This window comes from Falco rusticolus, chromosome 7 (genome assembly GCF_015220075.1).
Source record: "Falco rusticolus isolate bFalRus1 chromosome 7, bFalRus1.pri, whole genome shotgun sequence".
Classification (NCBI taxonomy): Eukaryota; Metazoa; Chordata; class Aves; order Falconiformes; family Falconidae; genus Falco; species Falco rusticolus.
Genome location: NC_051193.1, coordinates 19,768,220 through 19,789,406, shown reverse-complemented (window position 1 = coordinate 19,789,406; position 21,187 = coordinate 19,768,220). Strand labels below are relative to the sequence as shown.

Genomic DNA, 21,187 nt, shown 5'->3' with positions numbered 1-21,187 from the left:
AAGTGACTTGCCGTGTGACTTGGCCAAAGAGGGCCCAGGATATAGTTCAGCCAGTAGACTTCTTCACAGATTCCCGATACACCAAGCAGGACTACAGCTTCTATATATTTTCTGTAAAATAGATTGAAATTTCTGGTTACATGTTCCTTTCCAGTGAATAACTTTGACAAATAACATCATATAAAGTATCTAACTGCTCCTTCACTTATGAGTTCGGTAACTGTTGTCCCTCTCTTTCCCTGTTTTTAGAAGCAGAAACAGAAATTCTATTGGTCCAGGAAAGTACGGATATGGAAAAGTGCCATACATTTTACCTTTACAAACTGATACTGGTCAGCAGCCTCAAAAACTTCGCAGGCAGCGACAGTCATCAAGGAACCACGTATTTCATCAGAGTCCAAGCCTCATGAACGCTTACAGCCAGGCAGCTAGTCCTTCACTTCAACGCGGGAATCTTTATCAAGAGGAAAGTGGGCCTCAGGCTGGACATCAGGTCCTTGGACCCTCGGTTTATCAGTCGTCTGCATTTCCTGTATCTCAAAGCCTGTTTCACAGCAGTGACTCAAACCATCACGGGTCTGCATCACACCAGGCGGTCCAGGGTCAGCCCCAGGCTCAGAGAGCTGCAGCAATTGTGTGCATTGGCACCTACAAGCAATATAAACTCTGCAACACAAATGTAAGTCTGGTTTTCCTATATTTAATTTGTTGGGCAGCTATTGGTTTTCCCTAGTATGCTAAATGTTCACATAGTGAAGAAGTTGAACATTGCTTTTTATTAATTTAATGAAATTTTTTGTGAACTTATTTTAGAGTGTCTTGGGGAATACTGAAAGTACGTGCATAGTAGTGTAGATACATAATACCAACCATACTTTCAGGGATGTGAAGCGGTCACTAAACCTACCAGTATGTACAATTCTAATTTGATAGAGAAAGAAACTGAGTCACAGATGAGTTTTATATTTTTCGATGTAAGAAATGGAAAAATGGAGTTGGAGTAGACCACATTATAAAGTGTCCCTGCTTCTCAATCCCATACGATAAGGCTATCCTTTTGGGAGTTCTGCTCATGTCCTAAGTAGTCTTTAGAGCCAGCCAGTAGCATAGATCACTCCGATATCTTACCGCGATGCTGTGTGGTTCTGTGACAGATGCTACTTTTACCAGCATTTAAGCTCTACATACTTTTATTTTGGCTTCCTAGTTTATTGGAGAGAAAATCTGTTCTGTGTTAATTTTTAAATAAAACTTACTCTGTTATTACTTCATTCAAACCCATTTGGCTGGGTGTAGCTCTGTGCTCTGGGGCAGTCTCCCATTGTATGTGGGAGGCTAGTGAGGCTTTGCTGTTTCTTCCTACAAGCAATTTTCATCCTGCTAAAAATTTCAGTTTCTGGCTGTGTCATTTTAGTATTTCCCAAGTATCTCTTTCTAATATTTGCATCCTATTTGGGCTGCTAATCTAACTTAATGTCACAAACTTGAAGAAGCTCAGCTCGTATTTGGATATTAGAAGCAGGATTTTCAAGAGTAGTCTTAATATGCTGACACAACGGGCCATATTTTTCTGGGTGGATGCCCGTCTGATTCTTCCGCCTCTTAGAAATCCTGTTTCATTTAGTGGAAGCCTGCATAGTGGAGATGTAGTAACAGAACATATGATCAGGATAACAAAAACATGACCTGAGTAAATCGGATGAGTGCCTTTTTGCCTCTTAGTGTAGCATTTACTACATTTGCATGATTTATGAATAAAGTCCATTGATCAAGACTAGAGCAGTTGCTTGAAGAGACCTAATGCCAAGAAAGTTTTAGCGTAGTTGTTTGAAACGGAAAACATGAAAAGGCTACTTTAGGCCTCTGAGAACAGTCTCTGGTACAAATTGCTCTTTTGGAAAACACTTTCTGTTTTTTGAAGGAAATAGGAAATGAACTTAGTGCATGGGCATTAATTTGGAAAGTTTTCTGTGCAGAATTTGCTCACTGGTGTCCAAGCGATACACAAATGTCTCAGTCTTTATTTCATTTCTTACTGCATCGAGGCAAAAAGTTGGACAGTATTCTGCCTGACTTAAGGAATGTAACAAAATCATTTCCAGGGAAGATCTCTTTTCAGAGAGCAAGGGGTGAGAGGTGAGGAAGTTAGAAATGAGGTGGAAGAAAGAAGCAATCCCAGATGGCCGACGTATGGAGGAGGGTTTGTGGAGGAAATCTGTTGAGAATGAAAAGTGGGCTGGAAGGAGGAGGGCTGTGAGCTTGTGAATTAGACGGTGGCAAGACATGCAGGTCAGTATGATGAGTGGTCTGGCCATTGACAAATTTCTTCTGGTAGTAGGAGAACAGGAGTGGAAATATTTTAATGTTAATTTTAGAAACTATTGTTTAAACAGAAGACTTCAATAGATGAAGAGGAAAAAATAGGTGAGTGTTCTGTTGCAGCATCTTTGCCATTGCTGCATGTATAAATGCAGTTATAAATAAATCATCATTTATATTACAGGAGACTTTTAATAACAAAGAAATTGTAGATGATGCAGCTCCTCCTAGGCATGGAACTCTACGTAGTGATATTCTCGATTTAGCAACATTTCTGTTACCCTCAGAGAAGCTGTAATTGCTCTTCAAGGTTATTTTTCTCCCTGGAATGTGGCAATTAATGTAATTATAAAAAAGAAGTTGCTAAGAACAGCTTTAGTGTAAAGGCCAGGACAAGAGCAAAACAAGGCTGATAGTGTTTCACTTTGTTTGCTTGTTCTTCCTGATTAAATGCTTCTGCACGTGGGCTTTAATTTAATTTATCAGCAGTGACATATACCAGCGGTCTTGCCAGCGTACAGAGAACAGTATCTTTTTATTTCTTTACTTTCTTCTTGTTTAATTCTTCCTGGAGCATACCAAAAATGAAAATCTCATTTATTGAGAGGAAAGTATTCTGTTAACAGTAATCCTGGTGTTTGGCCACTCCCTCTGCAGTTTCTCCTAAGGGCAGTTAATTAATAACAAATTAAGTCAATGTGCCTTGGTCCATTAGGTCATTTCCTCACTATTGTACGTTTATTCTTTTTTCATTAATAGCTGAACTCATTTTACATGACTGACAGCTTGATTCATAAAAGTTAAACTTGTGGGTTTTGGTTGGGGAGAACCTCGGAAATGGTTGTATTTGTTCAAGTGTTTCTGCAGGTCATTAAACCTATTTTCATACTGTGCAAGGGGCTTCCCCTCTTCAGCACCTTGCATCTAGGCTTTGTACGTGGTCACCTCAGAATATCCAGCAGCCTGTCACCTCCTTCAGCAGGAAACGGGCAGTAAACATCTGTCCTTTACACACGAACAGCACTGACAGAGCTAACTGAAACCAGAAGCCATCCGCAATACAGTGAGATTCTTCAAATGGCCTGTATTCCTCCAAAATGCGAGAGCGAGGAGGGAATCTGCCTTACTTCCCCTGCATTAAAGGGAATTACATGGCTGTGTGGGTGAAGGAGAAGTTGAGTGCAAACTTGTTTGCGTTGTTTGTCACCAGAACAAAGGAAGCAGCTCAAACGGAACATTTGTGTACCGAGCACTTCTCGTCATGGTTTGTCTCAAGCATTGCCAAGTCACTAGCTCTTCGTGAGTGAATGTGTGAGAATCGATCTGTAAATTAACTTCAGGCTGAGGTTTCTTGGGCAGCGTGTATGAGGAAGCTTTCAGGGTTCCGGACATTCGAGCCTCCTTGTTTTGCACTGTAAATTTGGTGATACAGACTGCCCCTTTTAAAAGTCAATTTTATCTGCTTTATTATATTTTTTGTAAGATGTACAGTGAATTATGGCTCATTAGTGAAGACATTAATTCTTAGTATGTCTTTGTCCTTAATATGTGGCAACCTTATTGCAGCCTTTCAGTACTTAAAGGGGGCTTATAAGAAAGATGGAGAGAGACTTTTCACCAAGGTCTGCAGTGTCAGGACAAGGGGCAACCATTTTAAACTAAAAGAAGGTAGCTTTCAGTTGGACATAAGGAAGACATTTTTTATGATGAGAGTGGTGAGACACTGGAACAACTCCACTGGACACTGTGGGTGCCCCATCCCTGCAAGTGCTCAAGGCCAGGCTGGATGGGGCTGGGAGCAGCCTGGTGTAGCGAAAGGTGTCCCTGCCCATGGCGGGGGGCTGGACTAGCTGATCTTTAAAGGTCCCTTCCAACCCAAACCCTTCTATGATTCCGTGTTGTCCTTGGTGGTGAGTTCAGGGCAGAAGGCCCTGCTTACTCTGACAGGGTGCTACCTCTCCTCTGCTGCAGTTCCCAGTTTCCACGTTGCACCGAGACAGTTGAGTCTGAAGTCACATAGTAGTAATCGTGAGCACTTAAATGCTCTGGTTGGAAATCCTGTCAAATAAAATCGTGACTGGTTTAGGCCAGTTACAGTGCATCAAGGAGTATGAAAAAATAGGTGGAGAAAATATATGAGTTTCACCATGAAGAGCAACACAAAATGGATATAAAATCTAAATTGTCTTTAGCTATGGATTGAAATAGGGTTTTGACCAAGTTTATACCTTTACTTGTATGTGAATTTGCCAAAACCAAGCTGAAATGCAGGAAAGGCTAATTGTTGAGAGCTCAGTGGGATACTTATGGATGAAGTTTTGCTGAGCTTGTTCAGTTTCATTCACAGTTTCTGGCTTGCCCACTGGTTCATATGGATTCCTGTCATGTCTCTGGTTAGACTATGTTGCCTTTCCCAGTACGTTATGTGACTGCTACTTAGCAAGAAGTCAGTTGTGTTTTGAAGAAGTATCTAGATAGGATCAGAAAACAAATGATTACTTCTAGTTTTTTATCCTGATTCTTCAGCTATACACACTATTAATCTGTTAGCACAGCTATGGAAAATCCAGCTTTTGGTCCCACATAAGAGTTCTCTACTTGGATTCGTGCTCCTGTGTGCAGAACACTTAAGAATGGCATCTTAGCAGGGAATGCAAAGTATCTGAAAGGATAATTTTGGAAATGGAAAGAGGTTTTATAGTTGAAGACATGAGTTGAAGAAAAAGGCTTAGGGTCAATCCCCAGTTCTATAATGATGCATTAAATTAATATAATTCCCTAAAAGAATATTAATGATGATGATACTAATTTTGATTGGTGTGAATTAAATTTTTTCCATTGAAAGGGTTTTTTTGGACACAGAACTATAATTAAATAGAATTGAAATCTTCTGCAGGAATGTGTTGAGTCCATTTCAAATTGATGTGCGTTTCTGTCACCTAAGCACGTAGGCAGTAGGCATTGGCAGGCTCCCCTGGCACCTGGGATCTCGGGCCATTTCACCAGCTTGCTGGCATTCTGCCCAAGCGTTTTCAAAAGTTTTCCACCCTATAGGAAATGAAATGTTTCCAGTGTTTCAAGTTTTAACAAATGTAGAGGTGGAAGTGTTTTAATTTTATATAGAACAGAAAATGCAATCCTCACACAAGTTGTTTCAGAAGTGGTACGGGGTGCTGCAAGGGTGTGTGCACTCTTCAGTGTGCTTGGGATGCTCAGATACTGAGGTAAAGACAAATAGAACACTATGTATTTTTAAGATTTTTTTTTATTTTACTGAAAAGCCCCTTCTTATTCCCAAAGAGCTACTGTGTGGTTTATTTATCCTCATTTTTAGATTTGTATAGAGTAGGTGTTTGACATAAGTGGGAAAGTGGAGTTATGATGACATATCTTTTCCTGAGGAAATTCAACCGTGGCTTTATGTGAGGAATTTTCCCTGTGAACACTGAGGGATTGTATGTGTGTTTGGTAGTCTGACATTCCACGGGCGTATAGGAAAGCTATTAAAAGCTTACACTACTTCGGGTTGTACTGCCCTTTCTTTGACTGTTTTGAAAATTGCAGCAGAAGTTTATAAATATTAATTCAGAATGTGTTGTGGCTAACATGGGCTTAATCTACCAGGCACTGGCACAGAGATGCCGCTTGTACAATGTCCTACCGAGTTTGTTAACTGTCCCTTGTGTACAAAAAAGTCACGTAGATACAGCTTTCATCAATCTTTTGGACCACAGTAGTTTTCTCTGTATCTCGGCACTGTCATTTTGTGATACCCCCCTGAACAACTGTGAACACTGTATTACAAAATATTTTGCCTTATGACATTCTTATTAAGACTTCAATAATTACGGGAAACTGTCTGCCTTAAATCTGTATGAAAAATACGTTGGGGTAACTTTAGAAGCTCTCTCAGATAGTTTTATTCCAGAAATGTACTGTCTTCTTGTGGCAGTGACAGGACAAAAAGTTAGCTGTTTTACCCTAATTATTACTATGGTCATTACTTACTAATGTAGTAAAACGTTCATAATAAGGCCAGAATCATACAATTCAGAAAATGTTGATGTCTAGAGGCTTATAGTTTTTAATTGAAAATTCAACTACTTACTTTGATCAATACATTTATTTTAAACCAATTTAGCATCTAGGACTCTGAGAGGCATGCTCTAATGCTCTGTTGTGCCAAGAATTATACAAACACAGACCAAAAAGATAGGTGCAGATAAAAATTTGGTATTGTATACATGGCTAAAGCCATGGCTGATATCCTCTGGGTCGCGGATCCTGTGCAATCTATAATGTTCTTATGATGACTTTCTGCATCACACAGAAATTATGAGATTTTTGTCTTTCTCCAAATACAATTTCATACGATATAAATAAAATATAGTACAGCCTGGGATAGAATAAACACCTTAAGGCAATAAAGCAGAAATGTTACACTGGAAAATAAAGGTTGAGAGTATGTATTAGTGGTAAAAATCTACAAAATGTGCAAGGGCGTTATCAAAAGGACACAGTAAGGAACTTAAATGCTCAGTTTACACAGTAATTTTTTTTAAAGGCAAGAAATGGCAACATTGCCATAATTAGTCAATAAAATCATCTTAACTCTGCTTTGTGTTGTGCAGAACAAACTTTCTTATGGTTGAGGCATTTTGTTACATGCTTATAGTTTGAGTACTGATCTTTAACGAATGACATCAACCCTTTCACTTATGTTTTCCACTCAAATATTACAAAAGAAGTGAGATTCACACCATACATTCGGAAAATCTGTAGTGAGTGCCTAAGCTGGCTGTGCGTATGTTTACTCCATAGACAATTGTACTACTTTTGCAGCAGTGGCCATATATATCTTCACATTAGATATGAAGTATCTCAAACCATTTTGAATGTAGCTCAAGACAGCATGCCATGGTTAAAGTTGCCTCTGTGTAACAGTCCCTCCTCTTATGAAATTGTCTGAATAATTCTTGCAGTTTTCAACCGAAGTTTTTAGCTTCTTTCTTGAATTTCATCCTATTGTTCCTAAATATGTTGGGGAATTCTCTTACCTGTTCTTGGTGTTTATCCATGGTAGACAGTTTCCATATTTTAGCGTGAGACTTGGCCAACTCGTATACATTTAGCACCATTAGTATGTTTGGGGTTTAGCTTGAGTACACTGGGGGCAGAATTTTCCAGAGGCTCTGTCAACTTCCCAATATATATTTTCTTGATTTTTAACGTACAGAAGGACTTCAGTGGGTTTGGTTAACAGTAGTACTTCAGTATTTTACAATACTGCAGGAAGCATTGAGCTGCATTTTTCTGCTGTAAGGTTTATTTTGAAGTTCTGAGCCTGTTAAGTGGGTTGCGTGGTGAAGCTGGAGAAGTCTATGGACTGGTTGAAGTTGAGTGAATTTGTGTCTGAGAATAGCTGCAGATTCAGACCTGCATTTATGTGTAGTAATAACATGATATAAAAATGTTAATAATTCCTCTGAGTGCCTCAAAATCAAAACCAAATGCATATCAATTGGCTAAAACATGTTTCCTAACTTCCCAGTGAACGCTAAATGGTAGGTTTCTTGTAGCCATTGGAATTGTCTGAGAAGTTACCTTTCTGATTCTTAGTGTAAATGGCATGCATATGTCATGGGGGAGAGGAGACTGGGAAAAGATCCACAGTTATCCGATCACTTCATCAGTTCTGAATAGCAGCATTAGCATGTAAACCATTGTGAGGTGATTCAGAAACTTCATTTGGATGCTTGTTGAAATGAAGTGCTTTTTTTTGTTATTCTGCAATAAAATATGACTGCTGGGTGATTTAGATGCATTGCCTGGTCATTGTTCAGACCTAACCTCTGTGCCAAGTTTTAGAGAGGAGACTAATCAATGAAAGTTGTGAGTTCAGAGCTGTAATCAGATGGTTGCATTCTTGACATATTCGTAGAATTATTTAATAGGGTAGTATAAATTTGAGTAGTCGTCATTTATCGATATAGACAAGTGTTGCGGGAGGTATTTTAAGGCATTCCAGCTTGACTTTGTTTCTTTTTGTCAATTCATATTGACAGAAGTATTTTCTGAAATTCTACTTCATATTTATTCAACAGTCCTATAATTTGAACAAGAAATTTGCTTTTTCTTCATATGATAGTTTAATTGCATCCAGGTTTTCCAAGCAGAGGAAGCTGCAGATGTCTAGAAACTTTGATCAGAGGAAATCCCTTGAATTAATTTACAAATATTTTTTTTTTTAAATGTTGCTTTTTATGGGCATTTGTTAACTATTCCCATTATCTACAGGTGTGGAAAACACCTACTGTCAGATGTCAGCATCTGCTTTGGTACATGAAAGGGCTAATTTTTTCCTGGTGTTTTTAGAAGGTTAGTTCAGTACTGCTGGTAACAATGAACAAGTTTAAGGTGCATTTTCAAGGCAGATAGCAGGAACAGAACATAAATTACCTGACTATAAGAATTTGCAGTGAAAGTACCCACCAGTACAATCCTAGTCCTCTCTTGTACTAACTGGGGCTAGTGGAGGAAGAAGAAAGTGCAGAAGAAGCAGCCAAGGTTAAACTAAGGGTGCTGAAGGAGTAGTAGTTTGTTAGCATTGCTAGAGTTTTTTGTTCTGTGGGTTTGAAAACAGCAAATGGCCAAAACTCATGTAGAAAGTTAGGAAACATAAATGTAAGATTATCTCTGGCAGGCATGTATTCCTTTGCCTAACCACAGAATAGTTTTGTTGAAGGATGGTAGTCTAAACCTTCTTCCCTAGAGGTAGTAAAAATGAACTTGGCACTGCATGCCCTGTGGTGCCCAGAACAGTTAAATCAGACTTTTGCATATGATCCGTTAAGCTCTAACTGCCTACAGAACAATGTAAGCTCCAGAAATAATTAAAGCAGTTGTGATGTTAAAAAAAAAAAAAAAAAAAAAAAAAAAAAAAGGCGTGTATGTGTGTGGGGAAATCAGACTGTAGTGCTCTGTCTCATCTTTGCTGGTACTTCATCAAGTGTGCTGGGGGTCTTTCCAGAAGTAACACCTTTGCAGGCAGCATATTGCATGCATAGAGACGTGCAAGTGTAATTAATAAACCAGATTTTTTTTCTAGTGATAGGTTGGTATGGCTGTTTATCTTCAAATTCTTGACTCGACAACAGTCAAAGCAAAATCTGCATTGGTCAAACTGTACTTATGATTTGGCAGCTCATCTGCAGATCAGGTCAAGAGGTTTTCAGTCAGACCTCCAAAACAGCAAGTACATAGTTCACAAGTGGAGAAGGGGTTGGTTTAAGCAAATTGTGCTATAGGTGACATTTCCCTCCCCAAACTGGTGGAGTAGCTAGTTCCAGAAACTGCAGTCCATCTTTCATGTTCCTTATTCTGTATGTCTGTTGTATACCTGCTAGCATCTAGAGTGAATGAGACAGAGATTATGTAAATAACTCCCCTAACGAAACATTCCCAATTGATCCCCGAAGTAAGTCCCTTCTGCACACTAGATAAGTCATCATACAGAAAAAATAGTATGTAATCATATAGTTGGGAATGGACCTCACAGGCAAAAAGAGCCAAATTACATAGTAATTGCACGGACAATCTCTTCTAAGTTGAGGTTAAACTTCCTTTTAATGCCCTGTGACTTACTGTATGTAACTTTATAGTTTTAAAACAAAACCAAAAAAGCCTTCAAGACCAGAATGCCATCGTGTCACATGTCACTGCTCATCAGACCACTGCATCTGAGCCAATGTGTGGTGGGTTGACCCTGACTGGATGCCAGGTGACCACCAAAGCTGCTCTGTCACTCCCCTCCTCAACTGGACAGCGGAGAGAAAATATAATGGGAAACTCACTGGTTGAGATAAGGGCAGGGAGATCACTCAGTACATACAGTCACAGGCAAAACAGACTTGCCTTGGCGAAATTAGTTTTAATTTATTACCATTCAAATCAGAGCAGGATAATGAGAAATAAAACTAAAACTTAAAAGCACCTTCCCTCCATCCCTCCCTTTTTCCCATGCTTAACTTCATTCCTAATTTTCTCTACCTTCTCCCTCCAAGTGGCACAGGGGGACAGGGAATGGGGTTTGTGATCAATTCATCACGTGTTTTTGCTGCCACTTCTTCCTCAGGGGGAGGGCTCCTCACGGGGTCCGTCCCACGGGAGACAGCCCTCCGTGAACTTCTCCAGCGTGAGCCCTTCCATGGGCTGCAGCTCTGCACACGCTGCTCCAGCCGGGTCCCTCCCAGGGGGTGCCGTCCTGCAGGCACAGACTGCTCCAGCGTGGGGTCCCCGGGGGGCCACCAGCCCGGCCAGCAAACCCGCCCCAGCCCGGGCTCCCCTCCCCACGGGGCCACAGGTCCTGCCAGGAGCTGCTCCAGCGCAGGCTGCCCCACAGGGTGCCAGCCCCCTTGGGGCACCCCTGCTCCGGCGTGGAGCGCTCCCCGGGCTGGGGGGGATCTGCTCCCCCGTTACCCCCCGGGCTGGGGGCACAGCCTGCCTCACCATGGCCTTCACCGCGGGCTGCCGGGGCATCCCCGCTCTGTGCCTGGAGCACCGCCTGCCCCTGCTGCGCTGACCTTGGTCTCTGCAGAGTTGTTGCTCTCCCAAAGTCTCGCTCCCTTCTCTTGCTGGCACAGTTTTTTCCCACCCCCCTTCTTAATGTACTATCCCCGAGGTGACACCACCATCACTGATGAGCTGGGCCTTGGCTAGCGGTGGGGCTGTCTGGGAGCCGGCTGGTGTTGGCTCCACTGGGCATGGGGGAGAGGAGCCACCTCTGTAGCCCCCCACTACCAAAACCTTGCCATGCAAACCCAGTACACGGTGGTAAAAGGAATTTACCATCACTAGTTCTATAGGGCAATGGAAGTGCTTTGCCATGGTGTTCATACGTTTTTCTCACCACAGGTGTTTCTGTCGTTCTTCCCAATACAGCCTGTTTCTGCTCCTTTCCACTAGCAGAAGCTGTTCCACTGTATTTTATTGCTCAGTCACACTTCTCACTTTCTTAGTACCCTGTCTAGTATTTTCCATGTCTTCTCACCATCTATTCTGCTTCCAATCACCTTCTACATCGGTTTCCCGGCTTCTCTCCAGTTTCACTTCTCCGCAGACCTTCTTCAGCTGACTCACTTATGCAGTCTCGTCTCTTGAATCCTAGTCCCAAGATATATCCAAGTTTTTCCAATGTATACAATGCATTTTAGCTACAGGTATTGGTATTGGACCACTTCCTTGCTTTGTCCATGCTGCCTGCAACCAGGCTCAAGGGATTATTAAAAGCAGAAGAGCGAGAGGTCTTGTTTTCTTCTCCAGTCCCTGCCCCTAAACATCAAGGAGCATGTACCAATAATCGCTGGGAAACTTCTCAGCCTCTTTTAGCCTCAGATATGGAACACTCTTCCTGTAAACAGATCGTTCCAGTAGTTTAGCTGCAAAACTTCACGTTTTGATTGAATATGTACAAAGTATGATTATCAGCATTTTTTAAAAAAATCATGTGGCCTGGTTATTTTGGGTAGATTTCCATAAAAAAGGCAGAGGATCCATTCTTGACAAAGAACCACTGTCCTGGCTTCATGTCACTTATTAAAATAAAACAGGCACTTACATTTAAAACAAAATAATATTCAGACTACCTGGAGCATGGAAAAAAACACCTATCTATCCTCTTGTTTTCCTTCAGACTCATCCTTGGATGAAATACTTCCATCAAATAAATGAGACTAAGACAGATACCAGGAGAGGAAAGTTTTAGTCTGAATGGTTAAAGTTTGATAAACTCATAAGTAAACAGACAGTGCTACCACTGTAGCTATACCAAAGCATTATAAAATATGGTAAATCTATCTGCTAGTTAGTTTATGGTGCTTTTTTTTTTTCTTTTAAGTACTATGACCTGGGAAGAAAGACTATATTACAGAAACAGTGTAAGTGTGTTGTATCAGAAAGTAATTTTTGATGGAAACAAGAACTAGAAAATACGACTAATGCTGTAATTTGTTACACTTGGCTCCTGCAAACTCAGTCATTTTTAAGGTACATTTATGGTGCTCTACAACTGTTGCGTTTTTGTGAAAAACAATTTTTTTTGAAAAAAAAAATTTCCACATTTTAAGTGTGCTTTGGTGGTGTGGGTTTTTTTGGTTTTGTTTTTTTATTTGGTTTTGGGGTTTTTTTGTGGGGTTTTTTTTTCCCGAGAAAGAATAAAATGCATTCTCTCAAAGGACTGACCAGAATTCACCCTAGATATAGTAACATCTGTACATCTGTGCCTGTACATTTGTGCCTCATGTAACCCTGCATAAACATTTCTGTTGCCTGGCTGTCACTTAGAATGGAGATCCTTCTCTAAGAATATTTTGATTATTGCTGTAATAAGAGTTTTTCATTTAAAAGTGGAATATCATGGTAGTACAAATCAGAAACTTCCCTAAACTTTTATTTTCTGCTGGAACTGTTCAAATAGTCCCTCCTCCCACACAAAGGCCAGTCATTTGAATGGAATGTATGCAATTGAATTTCCATTTAAATTGATTAGACTTTCATATAGAAAACTGGTAGAGGGTTATTCTCACATACTTATGAAGCTGTAAGAATACAAGAGTAAAGTAGTGAAACCTGTGTGACTTAAAAGACTGTGCCCCAGAAGTAATAGGCTGCTCCAAGAACAAGGTATTTAAAAAATGAAATAAAATAGTGCTGGAAACACTAGCATAGATGTTTTATTACATTAGCCTAATTTTCTACAAACTACAAGGACTAGATGTGTCATCTTTGCTTTAACTCTGTTGATTTCACTAGAGTTGCATCAAGTGTGCATTTATCTTGGGGACTTTCAAAGCTGATAGTGGTGGTGCTTTTTAAAAAGGGTTTTGGAGTGGCTGATTCTTCTAGTATGAGAATACTACTACCATTCTATTAAAACAACTATCCTTGGTACATAAACTTCACATTTTCAGAGGAGGGCTATTGAAGCATGCTCTATTTTTCAGGTGAATTTGAACAATGTAGACAGATGAGACACTGGATCTGTAACAAGGCTGAAAGCTTCCACGTTAAGGCATTCTTCAGGCATTGTGCCAGGTTGTGTCAAACGGGAACAACTTTTCATTGATTTCCTGTTAAATGAGGCAATAGTGTGTAGTTTAAGCACCTTGAGCATTATGTAGTGTTTCTATAAATAGATATTTGAATGGAGGGATTCTGGTATTTGGTGGATTTCTTTTATGTAGCATATTTATATAGAAAAATGATAGCACTGCTGAGACTGAGAACAGCTGTTGTACAAAGTAGTTATGATTGCTGCTGCGAAAGCCAAGTTCTTCGTACTTGATTGGAGTCATGTAAAGAATATCCCGTGTGCACTCCAGCTTTGATACTGATTTCTTTGCTCAGGGAACTGGGCACTAAAAGAAATTTGGGACAGTAAAATGGTAACTACATTTTGAAAAAAAACCAGCTTTGGAATGAGTGAATAGTCATCTGTTTTTTTTGCTGGGTCAAATAAAGACTAGCAACAGACTATGAACAGGGCTAGGTCACAGGCAGGTGTGAACCACCATAACTTCTTTTTATAGCTTACTTGCATACCGCTTTACACCAGGTGATACTGCGTTCCAGCATGGTCTGCTTTCAGTATCTGTCTTCCATTTTCTAATTGTTAAACTTAGATGTTGTAGAAACTGATTATTGTTTCTCAGATTGTTAGGGGTTTTTTTTTAGTTATGTGGTTGGGTGTTTTAAATTTTAGCAGTAAACAGAAATGGATGGTGTCCTTGACACATTCCTGGTACTAGTGAGGAAGTGTACTGTTAATTTTCCTACTATAGCTCTTTGGTGAGCCCCTCCCTAAGCTTACAGTGCCAAGTGTCACCAGTCGTGCCCATTCGATCAGTGTGGATGCTTTGTGTGAGATGGATGATTGGCTAACATTTTATTTAAAACCAAAGCTGGACTTGAATCTTTTACAAGTTGTTGTTGAAAATCTTAAATAAACCAAGATTTTTCAGTCTAATCAGATGGGTCTGTCAATGAGAATTTAAAAAAGCCACAAACATTTAAAGTGAAGCAGAAATACTACTTTTTCCATTTGTTTAGTTGATCTTTCTTCCTTATTATTAGACATACTGTGTTTTCAGCTGTAAAGTGCTATGGAAGGGAAGAAGTATAGTAGCAGTAGTAGATGCATTTGCCACATTATGCATTAATGCCTTATTTGTCTGATACATCACAAAGATAATAAAGATTAGGTTTAGGTAACACTTCAAAGACTTTTCTGGTTTAATTCAGAGGACTTTCTTGGTGCAAAGCTGAAATTTTTAATGGACAAAAGGGTTCTTAAGTTCCAGACTGAGATGGTCGCAGTTCCCCTCCCCATGGCCGTGGGAGCCAGCACCTCAGGGAAGGCAGACACTCCCGTGTGCAGCTCTGCCACCCACCAGCTTGTTCCAAACGCAAGCTTGTTGCTAGCTGAATGGGATGTGGGCAGAAATGTAATGGTTTTGTATGGTGCACACAGCTAAGGTCTTTTCCATCTATGAGAGGCAGCCCCTTGAAAGCAGTGAGGGAAAAGAGAAAGGCTGCAACCCCGTGTTACTTGCTCCCTTAGATTCAGCACTGCTTCAGGATCTCTGTCTGGTTAGTAAAGAAACTAGTTTATGATGATTGTCATAACTAGGCTTAATCTCCATTGCAACAGGCACGTAGGTGTAAATTCATTGCTTGAGGCAGTGCCGAGATTTCGACAATACAGGTGCTCATTCCTCATAAACTTGTCCAGATCCCACTCCGTTCACAGATGTTAATTTTTGTTCCATGTCAAGCCAGACATTTATAGTGTACTGTCTGTGGTCATGAACTGTAACGAGAGCTGGCTAGCGCTATTTTTACTGCAGAGCTGTTCTTCACATAATTTTAAAAATTCTGCATTTCAAAGTTTCTGGCATGTTTCTATTTTTCAGAAGCATCAATTCCATTTGAATAAAAAATCTGCCTGATATTTGGTGCCACAGATACCTAGTCACATTTAATATACCTTACTTCTTTTTTTTAGCTGGCAGCCAATTGTCTTCATGTTACATTACCGTTTTTAAAAATCAGAACTGTTGGGGGAATAAAAAAGAGTATCGGGTAGTTTAAATGGATCTGTTGCTGTCGTCTTGTGTGTATTCAGCTCGACAAAAGTAGGTTGCCTTGATTCTCAGTAACACTGATGGGGAGGGCATGCATGGCCCTTGGCAATGCAAAGAGAAACGACTTAGCAGAAGAATTAAAATTTGAAGGATTCCAGATTCTGCGTTCAGATATGGACATGGCACTTCCATAGGATTCAGGAGGAACAAGACACCAGCACTTCAGAGCAGAAGTTCACTGCAGACATGGTGGATCGTTGTGTAAAGAACTGGAATTTTTGTATTATGCACATTGCAAGGGCATGCCACTGTGTTCTGAAACTGAGAGAAGAATCCTCAGATTACTGTTTCAGAAACAAACATTTCAATTGTTTTCTCTGTGAGATGTGTTTATCCTTTGGAATGTCAAAGGATTAATATGATTAGATAGAACCACTGAGAAGTGAAAACTACAGTACAAGATTACTTGGACTTAATTTAATATATAGTATCGCACACACAGAAAATATTAATTATGCATTATGCCTGAACGTGGAGAACCCAGAAAGGCTATGGGGCTCTGGAAAAAAGAGTTTTGCCAGTTAGTTACTGTAGGTCATAAGAATAAAACAGTGCCAAAAATCTTAGTTAATGTTTAAATTGCCTTTAGAGGTGGTTTCAGCATCGAAACAGCCCATTTATGTATTTCCAGAAGTGCATTATCTCAGCACAGCTTTGCAACAGCTTTGCTAATGGCAGGCATGCGTCCAGCATGAGTGCACATCTGCTGGCAGACTGATAATTTTCTGGCGTTTTGCCAACATTTCATTAATTAGCCCAAGTGTTCAAGATTTGTTAAAAATCTGTGCTTTTCAAATGGTTCCAAAAAGCTAAAAAGCAAGTAGGGTGGTTTCTTGTTTTACAGCCTTAGCTGTAGTGGTACACGATGAGAAGTACTGTGTGTTTCTGTCCCTCAGAGTATGTTAATACCTGCATATCTCAGATCAATTGGAGGCATAAATAAAGCAACTGTTTCAGAAGTACAAAGTCGCTATAAACTGCAGGCACAGTCCGTTTCAAGACATTTGGCCTGAGGTCCCCAAACACAAAAGGATATTTCTAAAATGTTTTGTCTTAAGCGCTGCCTGCCCCAGCAATGTAGTGCTGTGCTGCTGCTGTTAATGTCACCTTCTGAAAGCACAGGAGAAAAAGTTGGCCAAGATGTCATACTCATTGAAACGGCCACATCGAAATCCATCAGTGGAAGTTCTAGAAATGTCTTGCCTTGCGTGGAAACCTCCAGCACTTTGAAGGTACTTAGCTGCATGAAGTCCTGCTTGCTTAACTTACAGCATTGGGTCTTTCAAGCAGTGGTTTTTAAATAGGAGAGACATCATCTAAAAACATACATAATTATGGATTCTAGATGCTGTTTCTAATTTTATAGTGCACAACTGAAAGAGGAATAGTAAGAAAACCTTCTCCTGGCATAAACTATAGTTTTCTAGATAATTTATATATGCCTTTACACAATAGAATCTGAGATTTGCCTTTGTAGATGCAAAGTATATTTTTTGCTGCTCTGGCCTCCACAGACCTGCGCTAAAAATGAGATTTTATTTCTTTTTTTATAAATGTCCAAAGAGATCATCCTGTTTTTATATCAAAACCTCTATGAAAACCTTTAGATAACTCCCTCAGTAATCACAAAGCGAAATTAAGTTTTTGAGGAAAAAATAGAATAACAGATCTGTCGTTAACAAAACAATGAATCAAAGTCAACATTTTGTTTTCAAAAAAATTGTTTTCAAGTCCCTTGCAGGCAGCACGATCCTCATGCCCTCATGTCACTGAGGGGGAACTGAGGGAGGATCACACAACAAGGTTAAATACTTTAATAAAGTTCATTCTGAAAGCCTCAGGGAGATTTTGGAAAGAGATCCGGGTTGTTTAAAGCCTAGTGCTCTGGCTTAGCCACGGGAACATTCTTCTTCTGTAAAGATGCCAATGTGCCAACTTTTTAAAGCAGAATTGCTGTTCCTTTGGCAGAGGGCCAGGAAGGGTGTAGGGATGCTGTCCTGGGCAGACCCTCGGATGGAGCTGAACTGGTGTGACCCCCTGCAGGGGACAGTGCTTGGGGAAAGCCTGGCTTCATCCCCAGTCATCTTCCAGTAGCTCCCAGCCGAGTGTGCCAGCTGGGAAGCAAGTGATGAACTCTGTAAGGTACAGGTGTTAGATGCTGTAAGTACGAGCTTGCTTTGGGGCTGTCATCTTATTTCAGATGTTTGCTGCTGTCTTTTAGGAGGTTTGTAGTCAAGCTATATGTGTTTGTGACAGAAATAATTAAATAGAAGTGTAAAAATAGGTTGTACTCTCATGGAATACATAAGAAAATGCAAATCGACAGAAACCCCTGTGATGAAGTTTCACTTTGGATTGCAGAGGGTCATGCTTTTTCCTTTTAGTGATAACAGTGTTTTTTCTGCCTGAAAGATGTGCTGAAAAGCCAGAGGGGCCAAGAGTAAGTGCCAGGCATTCTTAGCTCCTCTGAGGAAGGCTCACAGATTTAATTTTCAGGGGGACAGAAGCAGGCAGTGTGAAACTGTCATTTTGTTCAGCTGTGTGTTAAGAATTTATGTGGGGTTAATAAATGGTGTGTAGAAGTTAGTATATAGGCAGAGTATAGTATTACTCTTTTAAGCCTTGCTGATTCATAAACTGTAGTAAGTTTGACTAGTTGCACCTTGTAGTTAACTCTTTCGTAAAAGATTTTAAAAAGATATTTAAAAATAAAAACGAGTATAGCCTATATAAAGAATAAAGCAAAGAGTTTTGGCAGACCAGGTCACATGCTCCAATTTTTACTCACAATTTTATTTTGTAATTAAACTTTGATGGAAGAAATGGAGGAAGGATAGCTGAGTTGGAATTTTAAAGTAGCAGGGTTGTTACTGAGTTTGCCTTTTCTTCTGATTCCTGCTTGATCCACACAATGTTTAGTGTATTTGTCAGTCTTTTTTTCTGCTTGAAAGCAATGGGGCCTCTGTCCTGTGGGCAACTTTCAGTCAGTTTAAAAACAGAAATTGTAGCTATATAAAAATGATGTTAGAAGGGGCGAGTGTCGCTGTTTTTTGGCAACAGTAATGAATATTTTGATCTATTTATTCATACATTGTCTGCAGTTGGTATGAACGGGGTGTACAGGAAATGGTTTATGAGCCAGAAATACTGGTACACAAGAGCACGAGCTCAAGGCTCAGCAAAGGAAAAACAAGAAACAACAAACCCTCACAATAGACTGTCAGCAAATGCGTGCCAAAAAAAAGGGAAACATGTTCCAAAAAGAAACCCTTCAGGCTGGGTTCTTTGCTGGTGCAAACTGATGTCGTTCTGCTGAGACGTAATGTAGTGACCTTAATTTATGCCAGCTCAGGGTCTGTCCCTTCAGCTTCAGGATATGTGCTTTACTTGGTTTCCATGACAAATGCAAGCTTCCCAGCGTCGGTTCGTTGGTGTTGAAGCCCGAATCGTCCTTGTTGTGTTACTCTGTCACAGACAGAAGGCTGTGGATTTCAGTCGTGGGAATACAGCTTTGCTTTCTGCATTTGATACCAGGAACACTTGTGGTTCCACCCTTCCAGTGGAGTTCCGTGGCTTATGATCCTATTTGGAGGAAAGCTTTTTTATTTTTATTTTTACTTTTTCTTTTTTTCATCAGAGGGTTTGTTGGGGAAAACAATATTTGCATGTACTTGGAGATCTCAGAAGGGTGGGCAAACAAAGCACAGATGGCTGTTTGGCCAGAAACAGTGTTTATTCTAGAAGATTTGTTGCCATGATTCAAAGGGAAGATAAAGTAGTCCATGAACCTTCCCCCAGGCATGGCTTTGGTACAGTTTATAGCCCACTTGAAATCTCTTGACTTTGATATCTCACTGATCCAGTTACAAACATCTTCATATAGAGGGTTGGATGCAAAGCAAGATCTCCTCTGGGACCTCTGGTGTGCTACTTCATACAGTATTGTCTCTAGTTTTCCCTTGAAATCTGTCTTCTATAGAAAAAAATAGTGTTGTTCCAGTCCAGTTCTTCATGTGGTTTCTACTGTTCCTGAATAGTTTTTAATAGCTACTTTGATCATCTAAAGGCTAGCTGAAAAAATGCACCTGTGACCAAAGCTTGTCTGTTCTCCCCAAGCACAGAAATTGTTCTAATTAATCCCCTGCCTTTTCTAGCAAGCTCTCTCCCCTTTGTTGTGCTTGCACGCAGAGTACTCTTTAACTGCTGTATTGTGAGGATATAGGCAGAACAAAGTAATTAAGTATTTAATGTGTATTTACTTTTGGAATCTGTTTCCCATCTAAAGAAGGGTTGTCTGCCAAAGGCTTGCATTGCAGGTGACCTGATAAAAGATATTACTTCTAGCTGTAAAACTTGCCCTGCATCAATATGCCTGTGTGCGTGCGCAGGCACATGCCTCTATGTAAGAAGCTCTTCCCACTATTTCGTTTCAAGAACTCTGAAGCCAGCATTTGAAGGCATAAGTTAAACTACAGAGTAATGCAATGACTGTAATAGCGGCATGTAGAAATAAAAAAGAAAAAGCAGTAATATGGTATTGAAGCATAGGATGAGAATAAGCTGAGGCCAGGTTTTAATAAGTTATGGAAGCGTGTATGTTAAGTGTTTCAACTCTGTTGAATCTGAGCCCAGAAAATTAATAATGAAAAATGTGAAGCTGTTGTGGAAAGGAAATTATTTGGATCTAATTTATTGAATTTATCTTGAAGTGTCATGTTTTTGCTGAGGAAAATGATAGCTCAATAAAAATCTTGCTTTCTTTGTAGAACTGTTGCTCCCTTCACTCCACAAATTTGTTTTTTCTACAGGTACTTTTGATACTGTTACTTGAAAGCATAGTGTTTGTTACCTGTTTTAAAGAAAAGGAGTCTCCTGATGTTAATATTGTTTATCTGGATTAGAATTTGGCAATGCCTTCATTAAAGTTCTAAAAGGAATTAATAAGAAAGCAATAATAACATTGCTGTTGATTATAATGTGACTGGTTTTTTTATCTAAACAGATGTGTCCTGAAAGCAGCAGAAATATTAGAGAGGTGCAATGTGCATCATACAATAACAAGCCATTTATGGGTCGATTTTATGAATGGGAACCTTTTGCAGAAGGTAAGGGAAGACAACTTGGTTTTGCATTATTATACGGATTGTGTTTTGGAAAGGCAAATGTGATTTTTATCCAGTGGAAGCATTCAGGCTTTTGCTGTTTGAGTCTTGCTCGTTTTGCTCTGTTTGTCTGCTGCGTTTATTCATGGGCAGACAAGTAGATAATCTCACATCGATATTTTTTACATTTTACAGGAATGAAAGCATCAAAGTCCTACTTTGACTGGTATACCATTTGCTTTGTATACTGTTGCAACGGTATTTCAGTTACTATACTGTCAACTGTCTTCTTTTTTAATTTCTTTACTTAATTTGATGACGAAGGCTCAATATGGCTCCACTTCAGTAATGAGGCTAGATATTTTATATTTTTTTTAATGTCATTTTAGTCTGTGACTCGTGGTCCTTATGCATTCATTTCAGGACTCTCTGGCTGTCTAATCTGTATTTTCTAATGGGATGTTTGACAGTTGGGATGGTGATAACCTGTGCTATGGACTTCCCCAACTGCATGTTGAACTGTTTGTCCAGGAGCACAAAGCAGCAGCAGTAGCTCTAGTTGTGGTC

General features: G+C 39.9%; 1 protein-coding gene across 1 annotated transcript in view; it reads left to right on the top strand.

Moving 5' to 3' along the window:
• THSD4 (thrombospondin type 1 domain containing 4) overlaps positions 1–21,187 on the top strand; it is a 319,739-nt gene that overhangs the window by 57,286 nt on the left and 241,266 nt on the right. The window contains exons 5-6 of the mRNA XM_037395653.1: positions 250–679; positions 20,521–20,623. Of these exons, the coding sequence (XP_037251550.1) occupies positions 250–679; positions 20,521–20,623 (533 nt within the window). The remainder of the gene's footprint in view (positions 1–249; positions 680–20,520; positions 20,624–21,187) is intronic.